At 44.8% G+C, this 21,971-nt stretch overlaps 3 protein-coding genes across 5 annotated transcripts in view; 1 reads left to right on the forward strand and 2 right to left on the reverse strand.

Moving 5' to 3' along the window:
- LOC311107409 (beta-crystallin A1-2-like) overlaps positions 1 to 1,774 on the reverse strand; it is a 35,997-nt gene extending 34,223 nt beyond the window's left edge. Inside the window, exon 1 of the mRNA XM_084149898.1 lies at positions 1,417 to 1,774. The gene's annotated coding sequence lies outside the window, so the exon portion shown is untranslated. The remainder of the gene's footprint in view (positions 1 to 1,416) is intronic.
- LOC311107407 (uncharacterized protein) lies at positions 1,534 to 6,829 on the forward strand. 3 transcript variants are annotated; one of them, XM_084149896.1, is made up of 2 exons: positions 1,534 to 1,621; positions 5,150 to 6,829. In XM_084149896.1, the coding sequence occupies exon 2, from the start codon at positions 5,155 to 5,157 to the stop codon at positions 6,313 to 6,315; it is 1,161 nt and encodes a 386-aa protein (XP_084006022.1). In that variant the 5' UTR covers positions 1,534 to 1,621; positions 5,150 to 5,154; the 3' UTR covers positions 6,316 to 6,829. The 3 variants fall into 3 exon arrangements, with proteins under 3 accessions (XP_084006022.1, XP_084006021.1, XP_084006020.1); XM_084149895.1 differs by having other exon boundaries at positions 1,551 to 1,793; XM_084149894.1 differs by lacking the exon at positions 1,534 to 1,621 and adding an exon at positions 2,701 to 2,774.
- A 7,844-nt stretch (positions 6,830 to 14,673) lies between these two features.
- Positions 14,674 to 19,729, reverse strand: LOC311107731 (calcium-binding protein 2-like; the record flags this gene model as incomplete). The annotated part of the gene is made up of 6 exons (XM_084150247.1): positions 14,674 to 14,699; positions 14,892 to 15,039; positions 15,319 to 15,428; positions 15,636 to 15,770; positions 15,920 to 15,950; positions 19,685 to 19,729. 6 exons carry the CDS (start codon positions 19,727 to 19,729, stop codon positions 14,674 to 14,676), a joined length of 495 nt encoding a protein of 164 aa, XP_084006373.1.
- Positions 19,730 to 21,971: the final 2,242 nt, after the last annotated feature.

Consider the following 21,971-nt stretch of genomic DNA (forward strand, 5'->3'; position numbering starts at 1 on the left):
CCCTGGTGAGACAAAACCGTGACTCGTCAGTGAAGAGCACTTTTTGCCAGTCCTGTCTGGTCCAGCGACGGTGGGTTTGTGCCCATAGGCGACGTTGTTGCCGGTGATGTCTGGTGAGGACCTGCCTTACAACAGGCCTACAAGCCCTCAGTCCAGCCTCTCTCAGCCTATTGCGGACAGTCTGCACACTGATGGAGGGATTGTGCGTTCCTGGTGTAACTCGGGCAGTTGTTGTTGCCATCCTGTACCTGTCCCGCAGGTGTGATGTTCGGATGTACCGATCCTGTGCAGGTGTTGTTACACGTGGTCTGCCACTGCGAGGACGATCAGCTGTCTGTCCTGTCTCCCTGTAACGCTGTCTTAGGCGTCTCACAGTACAGACATTGCAATTTATTGCCCTGGCCACATCTGCAGTCCTCATGCCTCCTTGCAGCATGCCTGCCTAAGGCACGTTCATGCAGATGAGCAGGGACCCTGGGCATCTTTCTTTTGGTGTTTTTCAGAGTCAGTAGAAAGGCCTCTTTAGTGTCCTGAGTTTTCATAACTGTGACCTTAATTGCCTACTGTCTGTAAGATGTTAGTGTCTTAACGACCACAGGTGCATGTTCATTAATTGTTTATGGTTCATTGAACAAGCATGGGAAACAGTGTTTAAACCCTTTACAATGAAGATCTGTGAAGTTATTTGGAATTTTACGAATTATCTTTGAAAGACAGGGTCCTGAAAAAGGGACGTGTCTTTTTTTTGCTGAGTTTACTAGGTTTTACTGTGGAAGAGTTACAAGGTGTTTTGAATGAAAGAGTCCGGTCCTTGTGTAGGATCAGTTAGGGTCAATGTAGTGGAATGGGGTGGTGTTTTTAATTTGTATTATGTATTAAATATAGTGGTATTTAGGCATAGGGTTAGTTGATGGTGCAATTTTTGCCTTTCCCCCTTCCTTTTAAATTGTTGTATCACAAAATGTAATGTGATCGACCACACACAACCGCATAGTAGGTGGCGGCATGCGCAAACAAAATGTGCGAACGCCATGATACCAAAGAAGAAGAAGGTCCAGCAAAGATTCTGGATATACTGACAAGATGTCTCTCCACCCTAACATTGGGAGACGTTGTCCACAACGGGGCACAGAGGGTTGGCTCCCGCCTATCCTTTCTTAGGATTGGTGGATACATCTCATTATTGTAAACTATTTTTTGAATATTCGCGTCAACCGCCTGTATTCAATGGAGAGAGATCCTACGCTAATAGCCTCATGTCATGAATATGCATAGCCATCTCGAGACAACTTCGAAATAGTGTTTTTTCTCAGTTGCCGGGATGTCACGTGTCCTATTTATATCAGTACACTCGTAACAACTTAAGCATTACTAACTTCTATTCGATCAAATAAACCTCACGTAAATAAGACATACTTTTTTGTGTTGACCAAATTCGACACTCCACACAAAAACTCCTAGCTTGGTGGGTGAAACATCGACACCTGCGGAGGGAGACTGATTTTCTGCCGAGTTGGGCCTCTCTTCCTCTTCCTCTCTGCGTGGTGTCCACTCACGAAACTGTATCGTTTCCGGAGTGTTCATGCCTTCAGAAATGCTGGAATTTGATAGCTAACCACTGGTAAACAATAACAATCAACTTTGAAAGGAGGTTTCGTCATGCGGATTTGGTCAGTTTTGTTTACGGTCCATGCCTCTCGTGTGGACTTTTTTGCAATCTAGCTAGCCAGCAACTAACAAGTCAACAGACTGGTATCTTCCAGCTGATCAAAACAAGGTCAATTGACGATGCGGTGAGTCGAGAATAAACTATTTTACTAGCAGTTTATAAACATTTAGCTAAGCGACTTTATGACAAATAGACAACGGTTATGGCTTTCTGTCATATTAGTCAATTAAGTAGACACGCGATAATAGTAGTGTTTACACCTTTACTACTTTTCCGCGTAATTCCACGCAATTTGGATGTTGTTAGAAGACCCCGCCCTCTCTCTGCAAGACGTGGAGAAAGTGCGTTTTCACAACTAGCCCACTTGAAGCCAGAACCAGTCTTATCCAATTATTTATATATATACACTAGAAGACTGAATGGGGGCGCTGTGTTGAAGCCAACGTGCGTGCCTCCATCTTGGCACTTCCTCGCCATTGTAAAACATATTTTGGAAGCTACAGAAATGCATTTATTAATGTCTACATTTGTTTTCGCCACGTTTATTCTATTACAGACACATTAATGCATAATTTTAAATTATATTATGTGAGCTAAACATAAATATTTAAAGAGATTACTAATGTTAATGTCCCCACTACAACAACAACAAAATACATAAATACACTGAACAAAAATATAAACGCAACATGTAAAGTGTTGGTTTCATAAGCTGAAATAAAATATCCCAGAAATACACAGGTGCACCTTGTGCTGGGGACAATCAAAGGCCACTAAAATGTGCAGTTTTGTCACACAACCCAATGCCACAGATGTCTGAAGTTTTGGGGGAGCATGCAATTGGCATGCTGACTGCAGGAATGTCCACCAGAGCTGTTGCCAGAGAATGTACTGTTAATTTCTCTACCATAAGCTGCCTCCAACGTTGTTTTAGAGAATTTGGCAGTACCTCCAACCGGATTCACAACCACAGACCATGTTTATGGCGTCGTGTGGACGAGCGGGTTTGCGGATGTCAACGTTGTGAACAGACTGTCCCATGGTGGTGGTGGTGGGGTTATGGTATGGGCAGGCATAAGCTACGGACAACGAACACAATTGCAAGGTATCTGTGACCAACAGATGCATATCTGTATTCCTAGTCATGTGAAATCTATAGATTAGGGCCTAATTAATTTATTTCAATTGATTGATTTCCTCATATGAACTGTAACTCAGTAAAATCTTTAAAATTGTTGCATGTTGCGTTTATATTTTTGTTCAGTATACATGTAATTTTGTCTTTGAAACATTTAATTGAAATACTGTAGAGTTCCATTCATTCCTATGGAGGACTGCTCCTTCTGGGAGCGCCAATATGGCCGACCGGTGGCTTCAAAGCCTCTCATTGGACAACACATAGAATCATCAATCCAGGGTTTATATCAGTGTTGTAGTACAACACATTGAGTGTCTCGGTCTTGTCTCGGTGTCAGATAAATTTTTTCTCGGTCTTGGACAGTGAGGACTCGTAATTTCAGACCAGCTGAGTAAAAAGCCCATCATTATCAGCTTCCATTCATTCAGTCAGCGCATAAAAGCACTTTGCCAGGCCAAATATATATACTCCTTTCTTGAAACAATATCTTGTCACCTATTGAAACCTGGGATTCCTAGCTTACTTGTAACATTACTGTCCTTTACTTTCATTGAAAAATATCCTCAAAGTTTGTCTGAATTTCCTTGAGTGGGGTAAATTGTTGGAAAGTTGCATGCTTACTATTAGTAAGTGGAGACGGGGAAATTCTAATGGTCTTTATATCTATAGTAGACATGTTTGCGCAGTGGCGAACCTATTGGACACCTAGGCCTTCAATGTGTGACAGGCTCGTGATGCTGAAAGGACAGCAACCATAATACCAGTGCACTCAGTTTTGTAAAACACGAAGGGCCAGTGATGTAGTGGAGGCTTTATGCAGGTATACGCCCTATACCCACTGTCCCTTATGAAAAAAGATTGCAGTTAGAGTGCAGTATAACTGCAGTTCAACTGCAGTACACTGCAGTTATTCTGCAATTACTGCGTCCAAAATACCACAGTCGACTGCAGTTTCAAAACTGCAATCTTTTTTTGTAAGGGGTTTTCCGTGTGCATTGCCTATACTCACTTCTTAATCCCTTCTGTTGCGTATCAAAAGTAGTATAGTGGAGGTATACAACTTATTAATTATGTAGTACAATAGAGAAATAATGCACAAAATAGCCTACATAATCGCAAAGCACGTGAAATATATTCACATATCCTAGTTTCTGCAGAATATAATCTGCAGGCAGCAAGAGTTTGCAGCTCTCAACTGGTTGTTGCATGGAGCAGCTCAAGAAAAATGACATCGGTAGCCGGTAGGTAGGAAAGAAATGTCAATTTATGATACCTACAAGTAAATTCTAACTAAGGCAACAAGGTATTGAAAAGGTTTGGTCCTTAGTCTTGGTTAGTAGGCTATTTGCGATGCGCTATTCAGTCATCATGCGCTGTTTGCATTAACATTTATAAAGGCTTTCCCTGAAAACCTTTCCAATTAGATTTTGACTGCCTACCTGACAATTATTTGCTGATTTGTATCAATGGGGATGGCATTTGTTTTGCTCAATTGAATTAAAGGGCAACTACACCTTCCATTTTTTGTATTTTTCACAGACCTCAAAAATGGTCTCCTGATGTGGTTTAAGCATTGTTGTGGACTTAGAACATCACATTTGTGTCGTTTTTATTTTATTTAAAAAAAGTGTGATTTTGAGTGAAAATCTGAAAAATCTAGTGGGGCAATTCCTTCACACAGGACCCACTTCTCCAGGCACCACTACACCACTGCATAGGGCCGATGGAAAGACAGCAGTCCATGAACTCTGACATAATAAGCCAGTAGGTCCCAATCATAAGAATACAAAAACACAACCATTAGGCTAAGCATTTTTTACAACTATTACTTACCATTGCAAAAAAACATTTAACCTTTAGCACACAAAGTAACCGGTGATCTAAAGTTTAAATGCAACAATGTTTCACACACAAGTTATTTTCAAAGAGATGGCTAACATCAGCAAGCGCGCTGCAATAAAAAACACAGTTCCACTCACCAGATGATGATCATTTGAAACTTAACTTCATGTTGAAAGTTATTCTTTTAAAGGGAGAAGCTACAAATTAGCAACAACATCTGGCCATTATTATGAGCCGTTCTCCCCTCAGCAGCCTTCACTGGTTTATATACATACGTGGTGCTACCACAGGTTTTCTACAATGGTAGAGTTTGTTTTGCAGGCCCTGCCCAGGTGGGCGGAGTTGCACATTTTGGACCATTCCATTGGCCTTTAAGTGAAATCTCCACCCACCCGGGTAATCGGGCCATGCAAAACGAACTGAACTCCAACATTGACAGCAGATTGTGGTTATGAAAGAAGCTTATGTCATGTGTTCTAATACCATTTGTTTTGTCCTAGTGGTGATGGCCTGGGAGATGGACAGCTCACATGGACCAGGGTCACCCCAAAGAGTTCTGCCCAAAAATGAACATTCCGAGGTGGAACTGGTCTCCAGAGGTCGGGAGTCCCTCCCTACTTCATGTGTCAAACAGGAGCGGACAGAAATATTTGTTACGAACCCTGAGCCTCAGAGGCCACCGCACATCAAAGAGGAGGAGTATGAGACCACAGTCACGCCCATTTTACTACCTACCAAACAGGAGAGTGAAGACAAGGAGATTCCTGACTCTAAACCAATGAAACTTGAGCTTCATGATCCATCCAGCCAATCATGCACAGACCAAGAGGAGGAGAAAGCAGAGCTGAAGAAGTCTGGAGGAGTGTCACATCCAAAGTATTCCGGTCTCCCTAAGCTTCAGGCCCCCTCTCAGCCCTCGGCAGCTGCAGGCTCCAGTCTTGTGTGTAGGGAGGAAGGTGAGACAGAACCAGAGATACAGGAGGACCAGGGCCCTGGAGACTGGCTAGCCCCCATGGAGGACGACGAGGCCCTGGGTGAGTCCCAGCGTCGACTGGGATTTGAGTCCGCCAGCCACTCCCTTTCTGCCATGCTGGGCTCCGACTCTGAGTCAGACAACAAGGAGGGGGAAGAGGACCCCACCTGGGCCCCTGCCGACCCCCAGACCCTCCAGGACGACCCAGACGCCGACATCCCCGCTCTTCGAGAGGCGTCCCCACTGCGGCACAGGAAAAGAACATCATCGTCACAAGGTCGAGGCAAAAGAGGTAGAGGTGGTGTCTCCTCGTCTCTGGAACCCAAAAGGAAGCCCAAAAACTTTTCCTGCCAGGAGTGCGGGAAGGCCTTCATATCCCGCCGTGACCGGGAGAGACACATTCGCACTCATAGCGGGGAGAAGCCGTTCCCCTGCCCCAGATGCGACAAACGCTTCAACGACAGTGGGAACATGCGTAAACACATGCTGATCCACTCGGGGGAAAGGCCCCACCTCTGTCCAGACTGCGGCAGGGGGTTCTCAGAGAGGGGGAATCTCAGCAGGCACAGGGCCCACATCCACGGCAGTATGCCCAAGTCCGAATGTGAAGACTGTGGGAAGACCTACATAGAGAAAGGAGGTCTGGACCGCCACATCAGATCTGGAGCCTGCTCTGCAACAAAAAAAGCATGAAATATATAAATGAAAAATGTTCTAGGGGCCTACAATTACGGCCCAGTTTCACCAGGCACTACCTCCAGCGATCAAACTATCAAAGATAGATGGCGACTTAACGTCCGGTGACTAGAGAGCTCGGTGATTCCTTACTGAAGGTATTTCTCGCAGCATTAGGGGGTGGGAGAATTGAGGGATGGGAAATTTCATGAATCGAGAGAAATAATGACATTGATTATGAAAAACAGTTCATATGAACCGAGAAAATGTGTAGAGAAATCGATATGATAGATTATCTAGTCTGAATTTGTTTTCTACTTCCTATCAATCAATACTTAAAAAAAATATATATATTTTAAGCCATTTTATTTTCTCAAGACTCAGTAAAATGGCGAATGGAAATGGATAACTGAATGTCATTTAATGTTTGTCCTCCCGAAGAGAGCGTTTTCTCCGTGAGTGCCTTTATGAGTGCTTTGTGAATATGATGATCTGTACTTCACTGTTAACGTTAACAATCATGGATCAAGCACTGTGTATTTGCGTGTTTCTTAAGTCTAAGGCCTGGATTCAATGCAAGGCGCATTATAGCGCAGTGCACTATAAGCGACTTTTAAGGGCCGACATGCACAGCGTTTTTCATAAGTGCCTTTAAAAGGCACATCGTCGGCTGCTGTCTAGTGCGCTGCGCTATAACACCCCTTGCATTGAATCCTGGCCTAAATGTTGTTTCCCATGGCCACAAGGGGTTTAGGGTGAAGGTAACTTGCCTATACACTCCTGGAACCAGGTACACACTGAAAGAGAATAAAGGTTTTATGAGTTATGGATCTAGACAACCCCAAGTGAGGAGCGAGGTACCAGAGAAAAGTTGAATGAATCACTAGCCAGTGCATTAGTTTCAGCCAAACACGAGATACTTTATTTGAATCTGCCATGAAACAGCCACGTAAAGGGTCCCACATTGTCTAGAAGTACATCGGTAGGAAGCTGGGTCGTATATTAATTAGTGCATACCGTAGTAAAACAAACAAAACAAAAAGAGTTCAATATTGGTCTCTCCGTTTTGTCCTCTGTTTGCTACCGATTCTTTCTTCGTGAATACAACCCTGAGTTGTCAAACGTATCCAACCGATCATACCCATCCAAACACGAAAACACGCAGAAGATACGACCTAAAAAGCAGTCAGTCCTTACTCAGGGAGTCTGTACAATAACATATGTAGGATCTTAATTTGAGCCAGTTTGCTACAGCAGGAAAATAATTCAGCAGCAACAGGAAATGTGAATTATTATGTGGATTATAATTAATGGACAGTTTTTGTAGGGGCGGACACATTTTTCATTAAGGCAAATCAAGTCTGACATTTCAAAGTGAAAATTACAAACTTGAGCCTTTTTACTTTAGAAGCCTTTTTATTTCCTTAAATACACTACAAGTTTGGTTGCTGCTATGCAGGAAAATTCTCAGCAACAAAAGTGATCAAATTATGGTCCTACGTCTATACAACTGGTTTAGGAGCTGTAGTCAGAAGTCTCACTACAGCTACAGAATATCTTCCTCTCTTCACACCTGCCCCTCTCCCTCTCTTCACACCTGCCTCTCTTCCTCTCTTCCCACCTGCCCCTCGCCCTCTCTTCCCACCTGCCCCTCTCCCTCTCTTCCCACCTGCCTCTCTTCCTCTCTTCCCACCTGCCCCTCGCCCTCTCTTCCCACCTGCCCCTCTCCCTCTCTTCCCACCTGCCTCTCTTCCTCTCTTCCCACCGGCCTCTCTTCCTCTCTTCCCACCTGCCCCTCTCCCTCTCTTCCCACCTGCCTCTCTTCCTCTCTTCCCACCGGCCTCTCTTCCTCTCTTCCCACCTGCCTCTCTCCCTCTCTTCCCACCTGCCTCTCTTCCTCTCTCCCTCTCTTCCCACCTGCCCCTCTTCCTCTCTTCCCACCTGCCCCTCTTCCTCTCTTCCCACCTGCCTCTCATCCTCTCTTCCCACCTGCCCCTCTCCCTCTCTTCCCACCTGCCCCTCTTCCTCTCTTCCTCTCTCTCTCTCTTCCCACCTGCCCCTCTCCCTCTCTTCCCACCTGCCCCTCTTCCTCTCTTCCCACCTGCCTCTCTTCCTCTCTCTCTCTCTTCCCACCTGCCCCTCTTCCTCTCTTCCCACCTGCCCCTCTTCCTCTCTTCCCACCTGCCCCTCTTCCTCTCTTCCCACCTGCCCCTCTTCCTCTCTTCCCACCTGCCCCTCTCCCTCTCTTCCCACCTGCCTCTCCTCCTCTCTTCCCACCTGCCGTCTTCCTCTCTTCCCACCTGCCTCTCTTCCTCTCTTCCCACCTGCCTCTCTTCCTCTCTTCCCACCTGCCTCTCTTCCTCTCTTCCCACCTGCCTCTCTTCCTCTCTTCCCACCTGCCCCTCTTCCTCTCTTCCCACCTGCCTCTCTTCCTTTCTCCCTCTCTTCCCACCTGCCTCTCTTCCTTTCTCCCTCTCTTCCCACCTGCCTCTCTTCCTCTCTCCCTCTCTTCCCACCTGCCCCCCTTCCTCTCTTCCCACCTGCCTCTCTTCCTCTCTTCCCACCTGCCTCTCTTCCTCTCTTCCCACCTGCCCTTCTTCCTCTACCCCTCTCCCTGATCCTGCCTCAAGTCTACGAGAGGCACTGCTGTTGGCTGTGGTCTTTCCTGGAGCCGCAGGCTCATTCTCTGATTGGGCTGTGCTCAGGTCAGGACCGGCAACTTTGATAAAGGACTAGCGGTTGGATTGGGTGGTAGAATTAGGAGTAGTTTCAGTCACTGGCAGCCCTGCTGTCTAGGACTGAGATGACCCTTGACCTTGCCCTAGCAGTAAGGTAATGTTGTGCAGGTGGTTCTGGGGTTTTGACTGACGGCTTGTTCTTGTTCTCAGATTTGCGAAGCCTCCTGAGTATGGGTGGGGTAGCTTTTTGTCTATGTGTGGTGGCATGTGTAGTAGAAATATTAGTTCAATAATATCTCTCAGATACCAGAGCTTGTGATTTCAGTATAGACTTTATTACAAAGTAACAAGCTGAGCTGGTCCATGGAGCAACTGCCCATCCTGACTGGGAGCTCTCCTTTTATACAGTTTCATTCTTACACAACATACATAGTCACTCCTCTTTATGTAAATGATTAACGTCTTTTAGTTCCACGCCACTGTTTGCTTCGAATGTCCAAGTGTTATCTCTTTAGGCGGGGTTTCCCCTCCCCTTTGACTCTTAACATAGTTATATTGGTGGCGTGACCAGGATACTTTCCCCCAAAATAATATACATACATACGTTAAAAGATAATTACATAGTGTGTTGATTATAGTTACTATCCAGGCATGCATCTGGATTACAAAGTGTCAATCATGCTTATTCTGTTTTGCCCTTATCATTTCATATCCTATGTACTGAAAAATTACCCATTCTTGTGGTGCGACGTGGAGGTAGGTGTGTTTGGTGTAACTGGCATCAGTAGTTTGAGGGGCCCTGCTGGTGTGGCTGTGGTCTGGCTCGTTGTGGGGGCGGGGGATACGGCAGTGGCAGGTGACTGGACAGGAAGGGTGTCAGGTTGTCGTGTGAGCAAAATCATGAGGGGTCCCTCCCCCACGTTTTTATTTGAACCCCTGATACAAAACCGGACCAAGTGCTGCCTGCTGTGTTGGGGGTTCCCCTTGTTTGGGTAGGGCAGGTGAAGTGGACAGGTCTCTCTCTCCCCCCTCTGGTCGTGGTAGAATCTTTGGGTACCTGCGGCCCTGAATCAGTACCTCAGCCTGCTACGTCTGTAGGGGGTCAGGGTGAGAGGTGCGGTTGTGTGCCTCTAGGAGGGCCAGGTTAGGGAAGTCTGTCTTGCAGGACTTGCACCTGTATGGCTGCTCACTCTGGTGTAACTTCCTCTTGTGGATCCGCAGACCAGTGGGCCGAGAGAACTTACGCTGGCACAGCTCACACTCATATGATGATCTCCAGTGTGGGTGAGCTTGTGGGATGCCAGGTAATGCGTCCGCTTGAAACTCAAAGTGATGAGGTCACATGGGTACGGGTGCTCGTCGTTGTGTGTTCGGCAGTGCAGCATGACCTCATAGTCCGTCTTGAAGCTCTTCCTGCAGTCAGGGCAGGGGTGTGTGCGCTCCAGCCGGTGACGGAGCACGTGCACGTTAATCTCGTTGGGCTTGCGGAAGGTCATGATACAGAGGCTGCAGCGGTGGGGCCGCACCTCGGAGTGGGTGACCAGGTGGCGTCTCAGGTGCTTGGCGCAGCGGAACCCCTTGGAGCAGTGTGGGCAGAGGAATGGCCAGTCCACCTGGTGCGTCATCTGGTAGCCGCCCAGCTCCTCTACGTGGAGAAACCGTTTGTGGCAGATAGAACACTCGAAGGCTCGCTTCCCGGTGTGTATGCTCTCATGGACGGTCAGCTGCTCCGGAATGGAAAAAGTCTTACCGCAGTCAGTACACATGAACAGTTTAGGCATGAGTGGGGCTGGGGTGCGTTCTTGCCTCTCTCCTTGGATGCGCAGGTGGCTCTTGAGCCCATTGGTGGGGTAGAAGCGATTGGGGCAGTGAGGGGGGCCGTGGGGCTTGACGGCGCTGTGTTGACGGCGGCACTTGCTGAGAGAATAAGGGCGTGTGAAGCGCTGGTCACACACATCGCAGGCTTTGGCCCCACTATGAGTCAGCAGGTGGGAGGCCAGACCTTTCCGTTTCCAGAAGCCCCGGCCACCGTGAGGGCAGGCATGACCCTGCAACCATTCAACTTCCTCCCCTGGCCCCAGTCTGTGTCTTCTAAGGACCCACTCCTTACTGAAGTTCTTGCCGCACTGTGAACAATTATGGGAATAGGTTGTCCCTTCTGCCTGGGTCTCCAGGCCCTCCTCCCCCAGCTCCTCCTGATCATCACCCAGCCCCAGGTCCTCCTTTCTGGGATTAGCCAGCTCCAGGCTGGAGGGTCGCAGGCTGGCCTCCACCTCCTCTGTGGCCCACACCTTTCCCTGCCTCCCTGAAGATGAGTTCATACTCCAAGTCTTGCGCGGCTTCCACAAAACAGGATACAGCTGTCACCTCTTCATCAAGCTCCAGAGTGTCCTCCTCATCGCTCTGCTTCTTCTCTTGGACCACCTCCGTTAGCCCTAAAGTGGAGAGATGTAATTACAGTAGCTAACGTTAGCTAAGTAATTCAGTAACATGTTAAGTTGTATCATTCAGTATGCACAAGTTATATAATGTGAAAGTAAACAGAAAAACATGACTCTTTAGAGAAATTCAATGACAAATGTACCATGCGTAGCATCACCTGGACCATGGCCTGTATGTGGTACCGCAGCTGCACTTTATGGTTATTGAGCTGGTTTGTGAATGAGCCGAGACGGTTCTCCGGTTCATTCTCCCCGCAGGTCTCTCGGTTTGCCCGTCTCTCCTCCAGTCGCCGCGTCTCCTTCTCGTCACTCTCTCAGACAAATTGGGCCACACTGTCCTTCAACCACGACAGGATTTCGCCTGTGACATGTTCCAGATTGGTGTCTATGCAATCTTTCAGTTGGTTTTCAAAATCTCGCATGTTATCGAGGCACGATTGTGGTATGACGGCAGCTTTGACAGTTGTGCTTCCAGTGTCTTTGATGGCATCATTGCGGGTACAATTAGGTAATGTATGCTTTAGCAATAAAGTTCTCATCCATCAGTCGTTTAGAGGCAGAGTCCATGAAGCAGTTGAGCTGTATTTGAAAAGACAAAAGATGTTACGTCTATTTGCATTACGTGGACTCAAACTTCTGCTTCGTCTTCTTCTTCTTTGGAGTTTAACGGCAGTTGGCATCCAACATGTTGGACTATAATATAAATCCATTATGCTTTGTGATACGGAAAGGGGAAAAATAAATAAACTAACCTAAAACAAATTTAAATTTAAATTTAAATTTATTTAAAAAACACCCTTCCAATTAACCCTACACTCATTAAAAACCCACTACCCCATTCCACTACTTTGACCCTATCTGCTCCTGAACCATGCCAACGGCCTGGGAGGACGGGACACCACCACTCAACACACCCTGTAACTCTTCTGAATTCAAATCTCGTATACCCAAATACGTCTCTGCAGCTGCCACCACAACATCTATTTTCTGTGATTTACATTCCATTTCTGCGGTACAGTTGATAACCTATGAATACTAAGAAGCCAACCATACTGAAGCATATATCACTTGTTGGCCTATCCCTCTGTGCTGGCACAGATCTACTACTCACAGGGATCCTCTCAGGATCCCTCACCCTTGACCCATTCTCCTCTACTTTCTTCACTGCCTCAGCATACAACACCTTCTGCACTACTCTGACTCTAGCCACCTCAACCTGCTTCTCTCGCACCGGACACTTCCGATCCCCAGCAACGTGTGCACCCCTATAGTTGACACACACAGGACTGACAGTGACTCCTCTGTTTCACCACGCTCACCACCGGGTCTGCGTAGCACCAAACGGCGGGCATCACAAACACCAGGAATTTCCACACTTAATGCTACCCCAGAAATCACTCCTTTCAATGGTGCCCTGTTCCTAAGAGCAAAGCAGGAAACAGATCTTGACTCAAGTTGTGTGACACAGAGCGCCCTCTCCCTCTGGTAAGAAGAAACACAAACAAATATCACAAGTCCACTACAGGTTACCTTCACTGATTCAACTGCACCCAACTCCTTTCCCACCCACCCTGAAACCACAAACAGATCTGCCAAAAGACAAGGATCCACCTCACTTAACTCACCCTCATTCACTTCCATTTCACCTCCAGAACTCGGTCTGTCACACTGCTCACTCTGTTTGCACTTGACACCACTCTTCCTCGACACCCCATCTCCATTTTTATCGCCATCTTCCTCAAATTCAAATCCAACCTCTGCTTTCCTCATTCTCTTCTTCCTCTTTTTTCCCCTCCATTCCTCCACATAAATCTACCTCTGTGTCCCTGTCCCAACATTCCTCTTCTCCCAACTTTGCGGCCCGGTGGCATCCCAACGTAACTCCATATCATAATCATACTGCTCACCTCGGAAACATGTCTTCTCCGGGCGCCAACGTTTTGAGAGCATGAGCAGTGGCCACACACAGAAAAACGACCCCCGAACTCAACTCTGTTCTACTCCCGTTGTGGCGGAAAACCTTCAGCTCTCTCTTGGTTCTATGCAATTTCGCTTCAGCTCATGTCCATGCACCATATGAACTACGACCCTTTCTCTGATTAATTTCTGTTACACCCAGCAGCTCAAGGTGATCAGCCCGGACTCAAACTTGCCACAGTGCTGCTCATAAACCTAGTGTCTTCGCCTATATACAGCAGAGGAGGCTGGTGGGAGGAGCTATAGGAGGACGGGCTTATTGTGTAATGGCTGGAATATAATTAATGGAACTATCAAACATATGGAAACCACGTGTTTGACTTGGTTCCATTTATTCCATTCCAGCCATTACAATCAGCCCGTCCTCCTATAGCTCTTCCCACCAGCCTCCTCTGATGTACAGGTATGCTTTGAAGAAATAAATTGTTTCAGGGATATTGCTTTCAAAACTTGGCTGTTGTGGTTTTAGGCTTGATAATAATAGAATAGCCACTACTGCACATCCACTGGGCCACTGAAGTCCAAAATTGATTTATTTCCTTGACCAGATAGGCTAAATGCATAGTTTCTTCCCGCCGGCCCTGCATATATTGTCATGTTTAGAAGTTCATAGAATTGCTTAGTTGGTTGAAACTAATCTTTTCCAGCCAACCGTGAGCTCATTGGCCTTGAACAGAAGAGGTACCATACTGTGTTTAGAGAATGTGAATATATCATAGACATGATCATTATCCCTCTTTAGTTTTATGTTGCATTCAAATGTGTCTCATGTTATTATCAAATGATCATCAATGAATTAATTAATCAAAAACTGTCTTATAAATGATTACATTTAAGATAACATATAAACGGCAATAGAAACACAGATTACTTTTTATTTGAAAATAACGTCACATTTTACAAACAAGGTTAAACCTTTGAACACAGAATAAAAACATTGACTTCAACAACCAAAAAAGACACTTTAAAAAGATAAGATATAATCATGACAGCCATGCATTTGGATTTTGATATGTTACAACCAATCAATGTTCAATTTAACTGTCACAGCTTGAGTTCTAAGATTTGTAGAACTACCTTAAGAGTTCACTCAATTTAAGTGCTGCTAAACAAAAAATTACAAACCGAGGTCCAGTCAGTAGAACAATAATGTTCACTACAAATGTAGTGGTCCCATTTCTAGTTGTTCACTACAAATATAGTGGTCCCTTTTCCAGTTGTTCACTGCAAATGTAGTGGTCCCTTTTCCAGTTGTTACACAACAACGCCATCTGGTTATCTCAGCGTGACATCATTCGAACAAATTCTGCGAAAACAGGGAGGGATAATGACAGAAAGAGAGTTAAATGAAAAGGAGACATGATTATCCCATACACAGACCAACAAAAAACCCAAGCCACTGCTTCTAACAAATATAAATCAGTACTGAAGCTGAGCATGGGTGCACACACAAACACGCACCCAAACACACACACACACAAACACACACCTCTCTCACCCTCAAAGTCGACCAGTCCGTCCTGATTGAGGTCCACGTCTCGGAGGATCTCGTCGATCTCTCTGTTGGTCAGCTGTTCTCCCATGAGCTTCTTCATGGCCTCCCTCAGCTCCATTATACTGATCTGACCATCACTGTTAGCATCAAACTGAGAGAGGGAAAGAGAGAGAAAGACACAAAGAGAGAGAAAGAGTGAAAGGAGGCTATAGTGACAGTTACTCACATTGAGAAAGACAGCAACCATCTCTGTCAGCTTTGAGCCCACACAATCAGAGAGAGAGAGAGAGAGAGAGAGAGAGAGAGAGAGAGAGAGAGAGAGAGAGAGAGAGAGAGAGAGAGAGAGAGAGAGAGAGACAGAGAGAGACAGAGAGAGACAGAGAGAGAGACAGAGACAGAGAGAGAGAGAGAGACAGAGAGAGAGAGAGACCTCCTTGAATGCATCTCTCAGTTCTTTCACTCCGATCATGTCTGCTGTCTCTGCCAGCATCTTTGGGCCCATCAGCTCCACAAAGTCCTCAAAGTCTAGTTTGCCGCCACCTACAGACCAGATAAAAACATTACTACTATTACTCATAGTTACAATATGTCTTTCATTGCCTAAATATTCCTTGATTTTGTCTTTCCTTGGTTCATAATTCGTTGTAATAATCAACCTAATTTCTGCCATAGCACTCTAAAGTTTCAGATATTCTATGAATCTGTGGTGTTTCCGCTGTCTCATGTTGATGATGCCATCAGACTCACAGATGGACTGGCCCAGCTCTATGAGCTCCATCTCTGTGGGCATGTAGCCCATGGTCCTCATGCACTCTCCCAGGTCCTTATAGCTGATGTAGCCATTCTTTTTCTTATCAAACTCCACAAATGCCTCGCGAAGCTCTGCACACACACAGGCACGCACGTACGTGCGCACACACACACAAACACAAGCATACAAGTACACACACAGGGTAAGAATTAGAGAATCTATATTGTAAAACATGTCATGGTATGATTCTGATTGTGTGAGATAGAAGGGGATAATCTACCTTCAATCTCCTCTGGTCGTAGGTCCCTGTCCTGTTGGAGGTAGCAGAAGGACATCATAAGCAGACTGGTAGTTACACATGAACACACACACACACACACACACACACACACACACACTACATCACAAACACACAATCTGTTTACACACGTACCCACAATAAGACAAACAACATACGTGCATGCTTTTATGTTGATACAACAACTGCAGTCAAACACCCAGATGCAAATCTAAAGATCAACAAACACACAATGTTCAACCACTGATATTATGAAATGCACAATGAGCCTCAATCACAAAGACCATGGGAACCAATCAGCCAAAGATAGAAAGAGGAGGAGAGAAAAGAAGAGAGAGAAAGAGAGAGAGAAAGTCTGCCATTTGTCTTTCCTTGATAAAATATACAACTCTTTGCTATGGTATGATTCATATATAAAGGCAGAGGCGGTACATGTCATTTGCAGCGTGCCAGTAGACACACATTATTATAAAGAGTAAACCAGAATGCTCTGCAAAGTTAGACTAAACAGTATATCTATCTAGTACATTGCGTCTAAAGATGGAATATATCTGAACCTAAATCTATACAGATTACATTGTATGAGCCATTTTTGTATTATGGACCCAGTAAAACACTTTCACAAAACATCAATCACAGTAGTAACCAGATTATTGGGGGATGGGGGGGACGGTGGGGGTTGCCCCCCCCCAACAGCTGGAGATTAGGAGATTTGGGTGGTTTAGTATAAGTGAGACCCTTGGACATATAATGTGCATTGTTTATACACACACACACATACACACTGTAGGTCGTGCCTGTTTTGGTGTAGTAGGACATTAGGTTGAGTTTGTTTGGTGGCAGAGAAATATAGGGAGAGAACATCCCTGTAGATCTCTTTCGCTTTACTAAGGACGTTCTTCTTGGAATCTCCCTGTATGTGATAAACACAGTCAAGGTTTGGTTGGGCTCCTCTCTGCCTACAGTATGTACTTTATATAGCAAGTTTGATTGGTTGTCCCATGATGAAAATGAAATGATTGTGGAGAGAATGTTATGTGGTGAGAATGAAGTGAAGATGATCATGATGTGTGTGGGTGTCGGTGTGTGTGTGTGTGTGTGTGTGTGTGAGAGTGTGTGTGTGAATAGTTTAGTATGTAATTGTAAGTGTACATGTGTGTGTGATTGAGTATGCGCTTGCATGCATGTGTCTCAGTATGTGTGTGTATGTGTTCACTAGTGTGTGTACGTACGATCTGGCTGCTTGCAAAGCCCTGTTTGAGGAAGATGCAGGCGGGGCCCACGATGCTGTGTAACACGGTGCAGTTCTGGACCAGTGCAGACAGGGGCGCCTTAAACTCCTTGTCCTCACCCGATTCCTCCTCGCCCTCCGACCGGGGCCCCTCCTGGCCCCATGCCCCCCCCTTGCCCCCCTGGGGCTCGACGGCCCCCTTAGAACCAGAATCATCCAGAACTAGTGAACCCAACAGTCGTTGGTTTCACACTCTGTTTCCCACTCTGTCTGCTGAGGTCTGACAGCCAGCTGTCCACAGCACTAGTCCTCAGGGAGATCAGATGTTACATCAGCAAACAGGACAGGACAGGATTGGCAATCTCTGTCCGATTTTTAGAAGTTTAACTCTATCTACATGACAAGCCCTATCAGCCAGTGGACCAGCAGCCTAATAAGTCTAGCTCTCTGTCTGTTTAAGTGCTGGTCTGTGTATTGGTTACAAGAAGCCATGCTTTCCCTCCATCTCTCACTCTTTCTCTCTCTCTCTCCATCTATCTCTTTCTCTGCTCTGTTTTCCGAGGCTCAGTCTTGGCTCAGTGTTGGATTGGGGTGTTCATTCTGCTAAGTGTTCAGACACTCTGCTCAAATCAGAGACTCAACTCAATGTTACATAACACACTTACAGATTACATCGAGACAATATGAGAATACCAGAGTTGTGTTTAGTTACAGTTTTTCTCAACCTGTGTACAAGCATTTTTTGGAACTGTGGTTAAGCTTACCTATAGCAAACCAACAATGATCAAATGCTTAAATACATTTGCAGAATGTCTGATAAGTTTCTTGCCTTCGTGCCTGGATTGCATATCTTAGACCCAGTTTTGCAAAACTGTAAATACAATTGTCATCAATGAATACAAAATTCAATGCAAAGTGTTTTGTTCACAGAATATTAACATGTTGTTTTCATCAGAAGAGAAAAGGTTGCAAATGTGTTCACTGTTTCTGGCAATCAGTAAATACTACTGCACAATATTGTAAATGGAAGGTACAATATAGGGAAAGATCTAAGCAACAGGGACAGTCTAATTTTTTACAACATTGCAGACATGCAGAGAATGAAGTGGAGTTACTTCTAAGTAACTTTGAGTTACTTAGAAGAACACATTTTCCCCACATCATTTCAACCCTAAAAATCTATGTGATGATGTTGAATCAACGTGAAAAATCAATTTGCCAATAGTCATCAACGTAAGGGCATTTTGTCTTTTTTTCACCCAACTTTTAACCTAAATCCAATGACGTGGGTAATTTTTTGTTGTTGATTTCACTTTGAATTCACGTTAGTTGACAACTCAACCAAATGTGAATCAAAACTAGACGTTGAACTGGGGTCTATGCCGAATGGGTTTTGACCTTCCATTATAGAGCTTTGTTTTGGTGTGGATTGAGGCCTATATATTCATATCAGTTGTGTTCCTCCATTGTATTCACCTTTCCTTGTTTCTACTGAGGATTGTGTTTCTGCTAGCCGATGGAAAGTCTAAGCCTATGTTTAGTATTGAATACATGGTATTGGATTGTGATGACACTGATGAATGATTCCTGCACAGTGTGCTTATTTTCTATTTTCTTTTTGATCAGGAATAATATTGAATTTGATGTGTTTGAAATTGTTTGGTGAAATATGCATAAAGGGAAAGTCATTATCCATAATTATGCACCCTTTGATAGTTGTATTTCCAATTTTGATCATCATGATTTAGTGACAGCAAAGCAAATCTTTTGATCACTGGAATACAAAAAAAAACAGACTAACTTTCTGTTTTGTCAGCTTAGACTCAAGATAAATAAATGTTTGTGTTAATATTTTTGCAGACAGTTGTGTTCTTTTGAGTAATGCATTAGCAATTGTGACAATATCATATAGAATTGATGAATATATTTAAGTTTTGAGAAGGCAACTACATTTTGAAAATGCATTTACTGTTTTTCAGAAGGCCACAGAGTTATGTGTCTTGAGAACACTGTTTTGAAAATCGACAGCATTGATCTATTCAAAAAAATGCTTGTATGCGATTGAGAAAAACTGTAGTATCAAAATCACAATGTCTAGTACATGATTGATCTGGTTTTGGGGCCTGCCCTTTAGGAAACACAACTATAAAGATCTCTGGGGATTAATACTGCTCATTATGCTTGGAGATAATCAAGTAAAGGTCTCCATTGTACAGAGATGCAGAGACATTATGCATATAAGTGAAAAGGAAACGTCATAGATTGTCTCTACTGGAGTTGTTCAGAAGAATTAACGTTATATTGTTTCAGATCAATGTTGTGACAATCATGCAGATCAATGTTGTTTATAAATACACAGGACCTATTCTAAATTGAGTACTTGCAGAACAAATACATTTTGTCAATATTGTCATGATACTGCACACATAAACACACATAGACAAGGAAGTAGCAAGCATAAGTTTCCCTCGTCCCCATATCTTTTAAAAAACAAAAGCAAATTGAACTACTCTTACCTTCTTCATTTTGTTTTTCATGGATGGCTTGGTACAATTTCCCATCCCCTATCCTCAGTGTGAAGTAACACTTTTGACCCTCCCTCTCTCTTCCCTCCCGCTCTCTTCTATCGTTCTTGTTCCTATTTTTTCTGTCTTTGTCTCTCTTCCCCCTTTCTTTGGAGTTCTAAAGGTCCCACCCGAGGTTAGAGTTCTGAGGTGGGGTCCAGGAGATCCTATCACCCGGTCACATCGTGGTCTGAAGAGTGATGTTCATATCAGAGTTGAAACACATACAGTAGTACCTCTAATCCACACTCAGAAGATCCTAAATCCCCTAAAACAAGCATGAACCTAGCCCACTTCTATGTCTGAACAGAAAAGAGCTGCATGACATTCTGTCCATGCGTGCATTACTCTGTCTCTCTCCCTCTCGCTCCTACTCACTCGTCAACTCTCAATTTTACCCCTTCTTTAATCCCCTATCTCTCTACCCCTCTCCCTCCCTCCCCCTCTCTGTCCCTGGAGCAAGGCTTGTTACGCCATTCAAATGACTGCATTTATGTAGGGTGGTGAGAGGCAGACAGATAGAGAGAGAGGGGGAGAGATAGATAGAGAGAATTAGAGGGGACAAACGCAAGGGATTTAAAAATCCCTATCCCTGCATTTCAGATTAAAGGAGAGATGGAGGGGTAAGAAGAGAAACGGATAGGAGTAAGGAGAATGAGAGAAACAACAAAAGAGGGAGAAATTGAGGACAGGTTGGAGAGAGAGGTGATGCAAGATGAAAAGAGATGGTGAGAAGGTAAAGAGGAGGAGTGATGGAGAAACAAGGATGGGAAATTCAGAGAGACAGGGAGAAAGAAAATGGAGCTGGTCAAGGGATAAACATCTACGGGAAAGACAGTAAGCCAAAACAGCGAAAGAAAGAAAAAATGAGCAAGGAAGAAAAGAGCCAAGAGTGAGACTGATGCTCAAACAGCCTGGAAGCTGCGGTCTTGGGCTACCATTAGATGAGTGTGTGTGCGTGTGTAAGAATCACACACACACACCTTTAACTGTATGCGTGTGTTAATCGTATCCAAACCAAATACGCGCATCACAGTCGACTGCTCTGATTGGTCTGTTTTTAAATCAATAAAAAACATCTTCACGCTTTCATTGGATGTCAAATGTAGTATTCTCTCTGATTGGTGAATCATAAAAGCATTACAGAGGGTCTAATCTGAGCTGTAATGCTGTCTAATCCAGAGACACAGGACATATATCAGACACTCCAGGACAACATTTAAACTGTGTTTCTGTGCCACAACACTGACTCACATGACTAAATAAATACTATGACTAGTGATGGGAATTACATGCTGTATAAGGACAGGCTGAGAGAGAAAGGAAGAGAGAGAGAGAGAGAGAGAGAGAGAGAGAGAGAGAGAGAGAGAGAGAGAGAGAGAGAGAGATGAGAGAGAGAGAGAGAGAGAGAGAGAGAGAGAGAGAGAGAGAGAGAGAGAGAGAGAGAGAGAGAGAGAGAGAGAGAGAGAGAGAGAGAGAGAGAGAGAGAGAGAGAGAGAGAGAGAGAGAGAGAGAGAGAGAGAGAGAGAGAGAGAGAGAGAGAGAGGAGAGAGAGAGAGAGAGAGAGAGAGAGAGAGAGAGAGAGAGAGAGAGAGAGACCAATAGGATTTATTTATTGTCAACAGGGGCAGATGTTAACATACGGTAGCCTGACTTTGTAGAGCTTATTACTAACGCATACCATTCTAAGCCATTGTTCTTATGATAAACCTTGGGGTATAAGGCTAAGGCAAGGGTTAAGGTCCATAGACTCTGGTCTAAGGTCAGATTTGTGTTTCACCCCCATATGGTTAAGGTTAGGATTGGGAGAAGGTAAACTGATGCAGATCTATGCCCATTGGTACCTAGCGGGCCCCAACTACTATCCAGAGAGTTCCATACCCTCAGAGGTTAGGAGAGGGGTGAACTCTGTGATAGGCCTGGTCCTCCAGCTGGGACTTGTTATGATGCACAGCTGTGAACTAAGTACTTTGGCAACTTCCAGGCTATTGGGTAATCAAACACATCAGTGAGTACATTTGTGTGTGTGTCTGTTGTATAAATAACATTTGTAGTAGGATATACATTATGTGACATTCCATGACCACTCAAAGATGAGGCTTATCTGATTAAATTATTATTCAATACTGTAGTTTGGTCGTCCGTCGTCCGTCCGTCCGTCCGTCCGTCTGTCACCCTCTCTCACCCTCTCTCTCTCTCTCTCACACCCATTCAAACCCGGAAGTATGGTGATAGTAAG

This window comes from Coregonus lavaretus, assembly GCF_964263955.1.
Source record: "Coregonus lavaretus genome assembly, chromosome: 32".
NCBI classification, from domain to species: domain Eukaryota; kingdom Metazoa; phylum Chordata; class Actinopteri; order Salmoniformes; family Salmonidae; genus Coregonus; species Coregonus lavaretus.

Excerpts from the sequence above, each read along its gene's own strand:
- LOC311107407 (XM_084149894.1), top strand. The coding sequence starts at position 2,729 with ATGGTATGGGCAGGCATAAGCTACGGACAACGAACACAATTGCAAG. Across the intron at positions 2,775-5,149 it reads ACAACGAACACAATTGCAAG|TGGTGATGGCCTGGGAGATG; the intron begins GTATCTGTGACC and ends GTTTTGTCCTAG.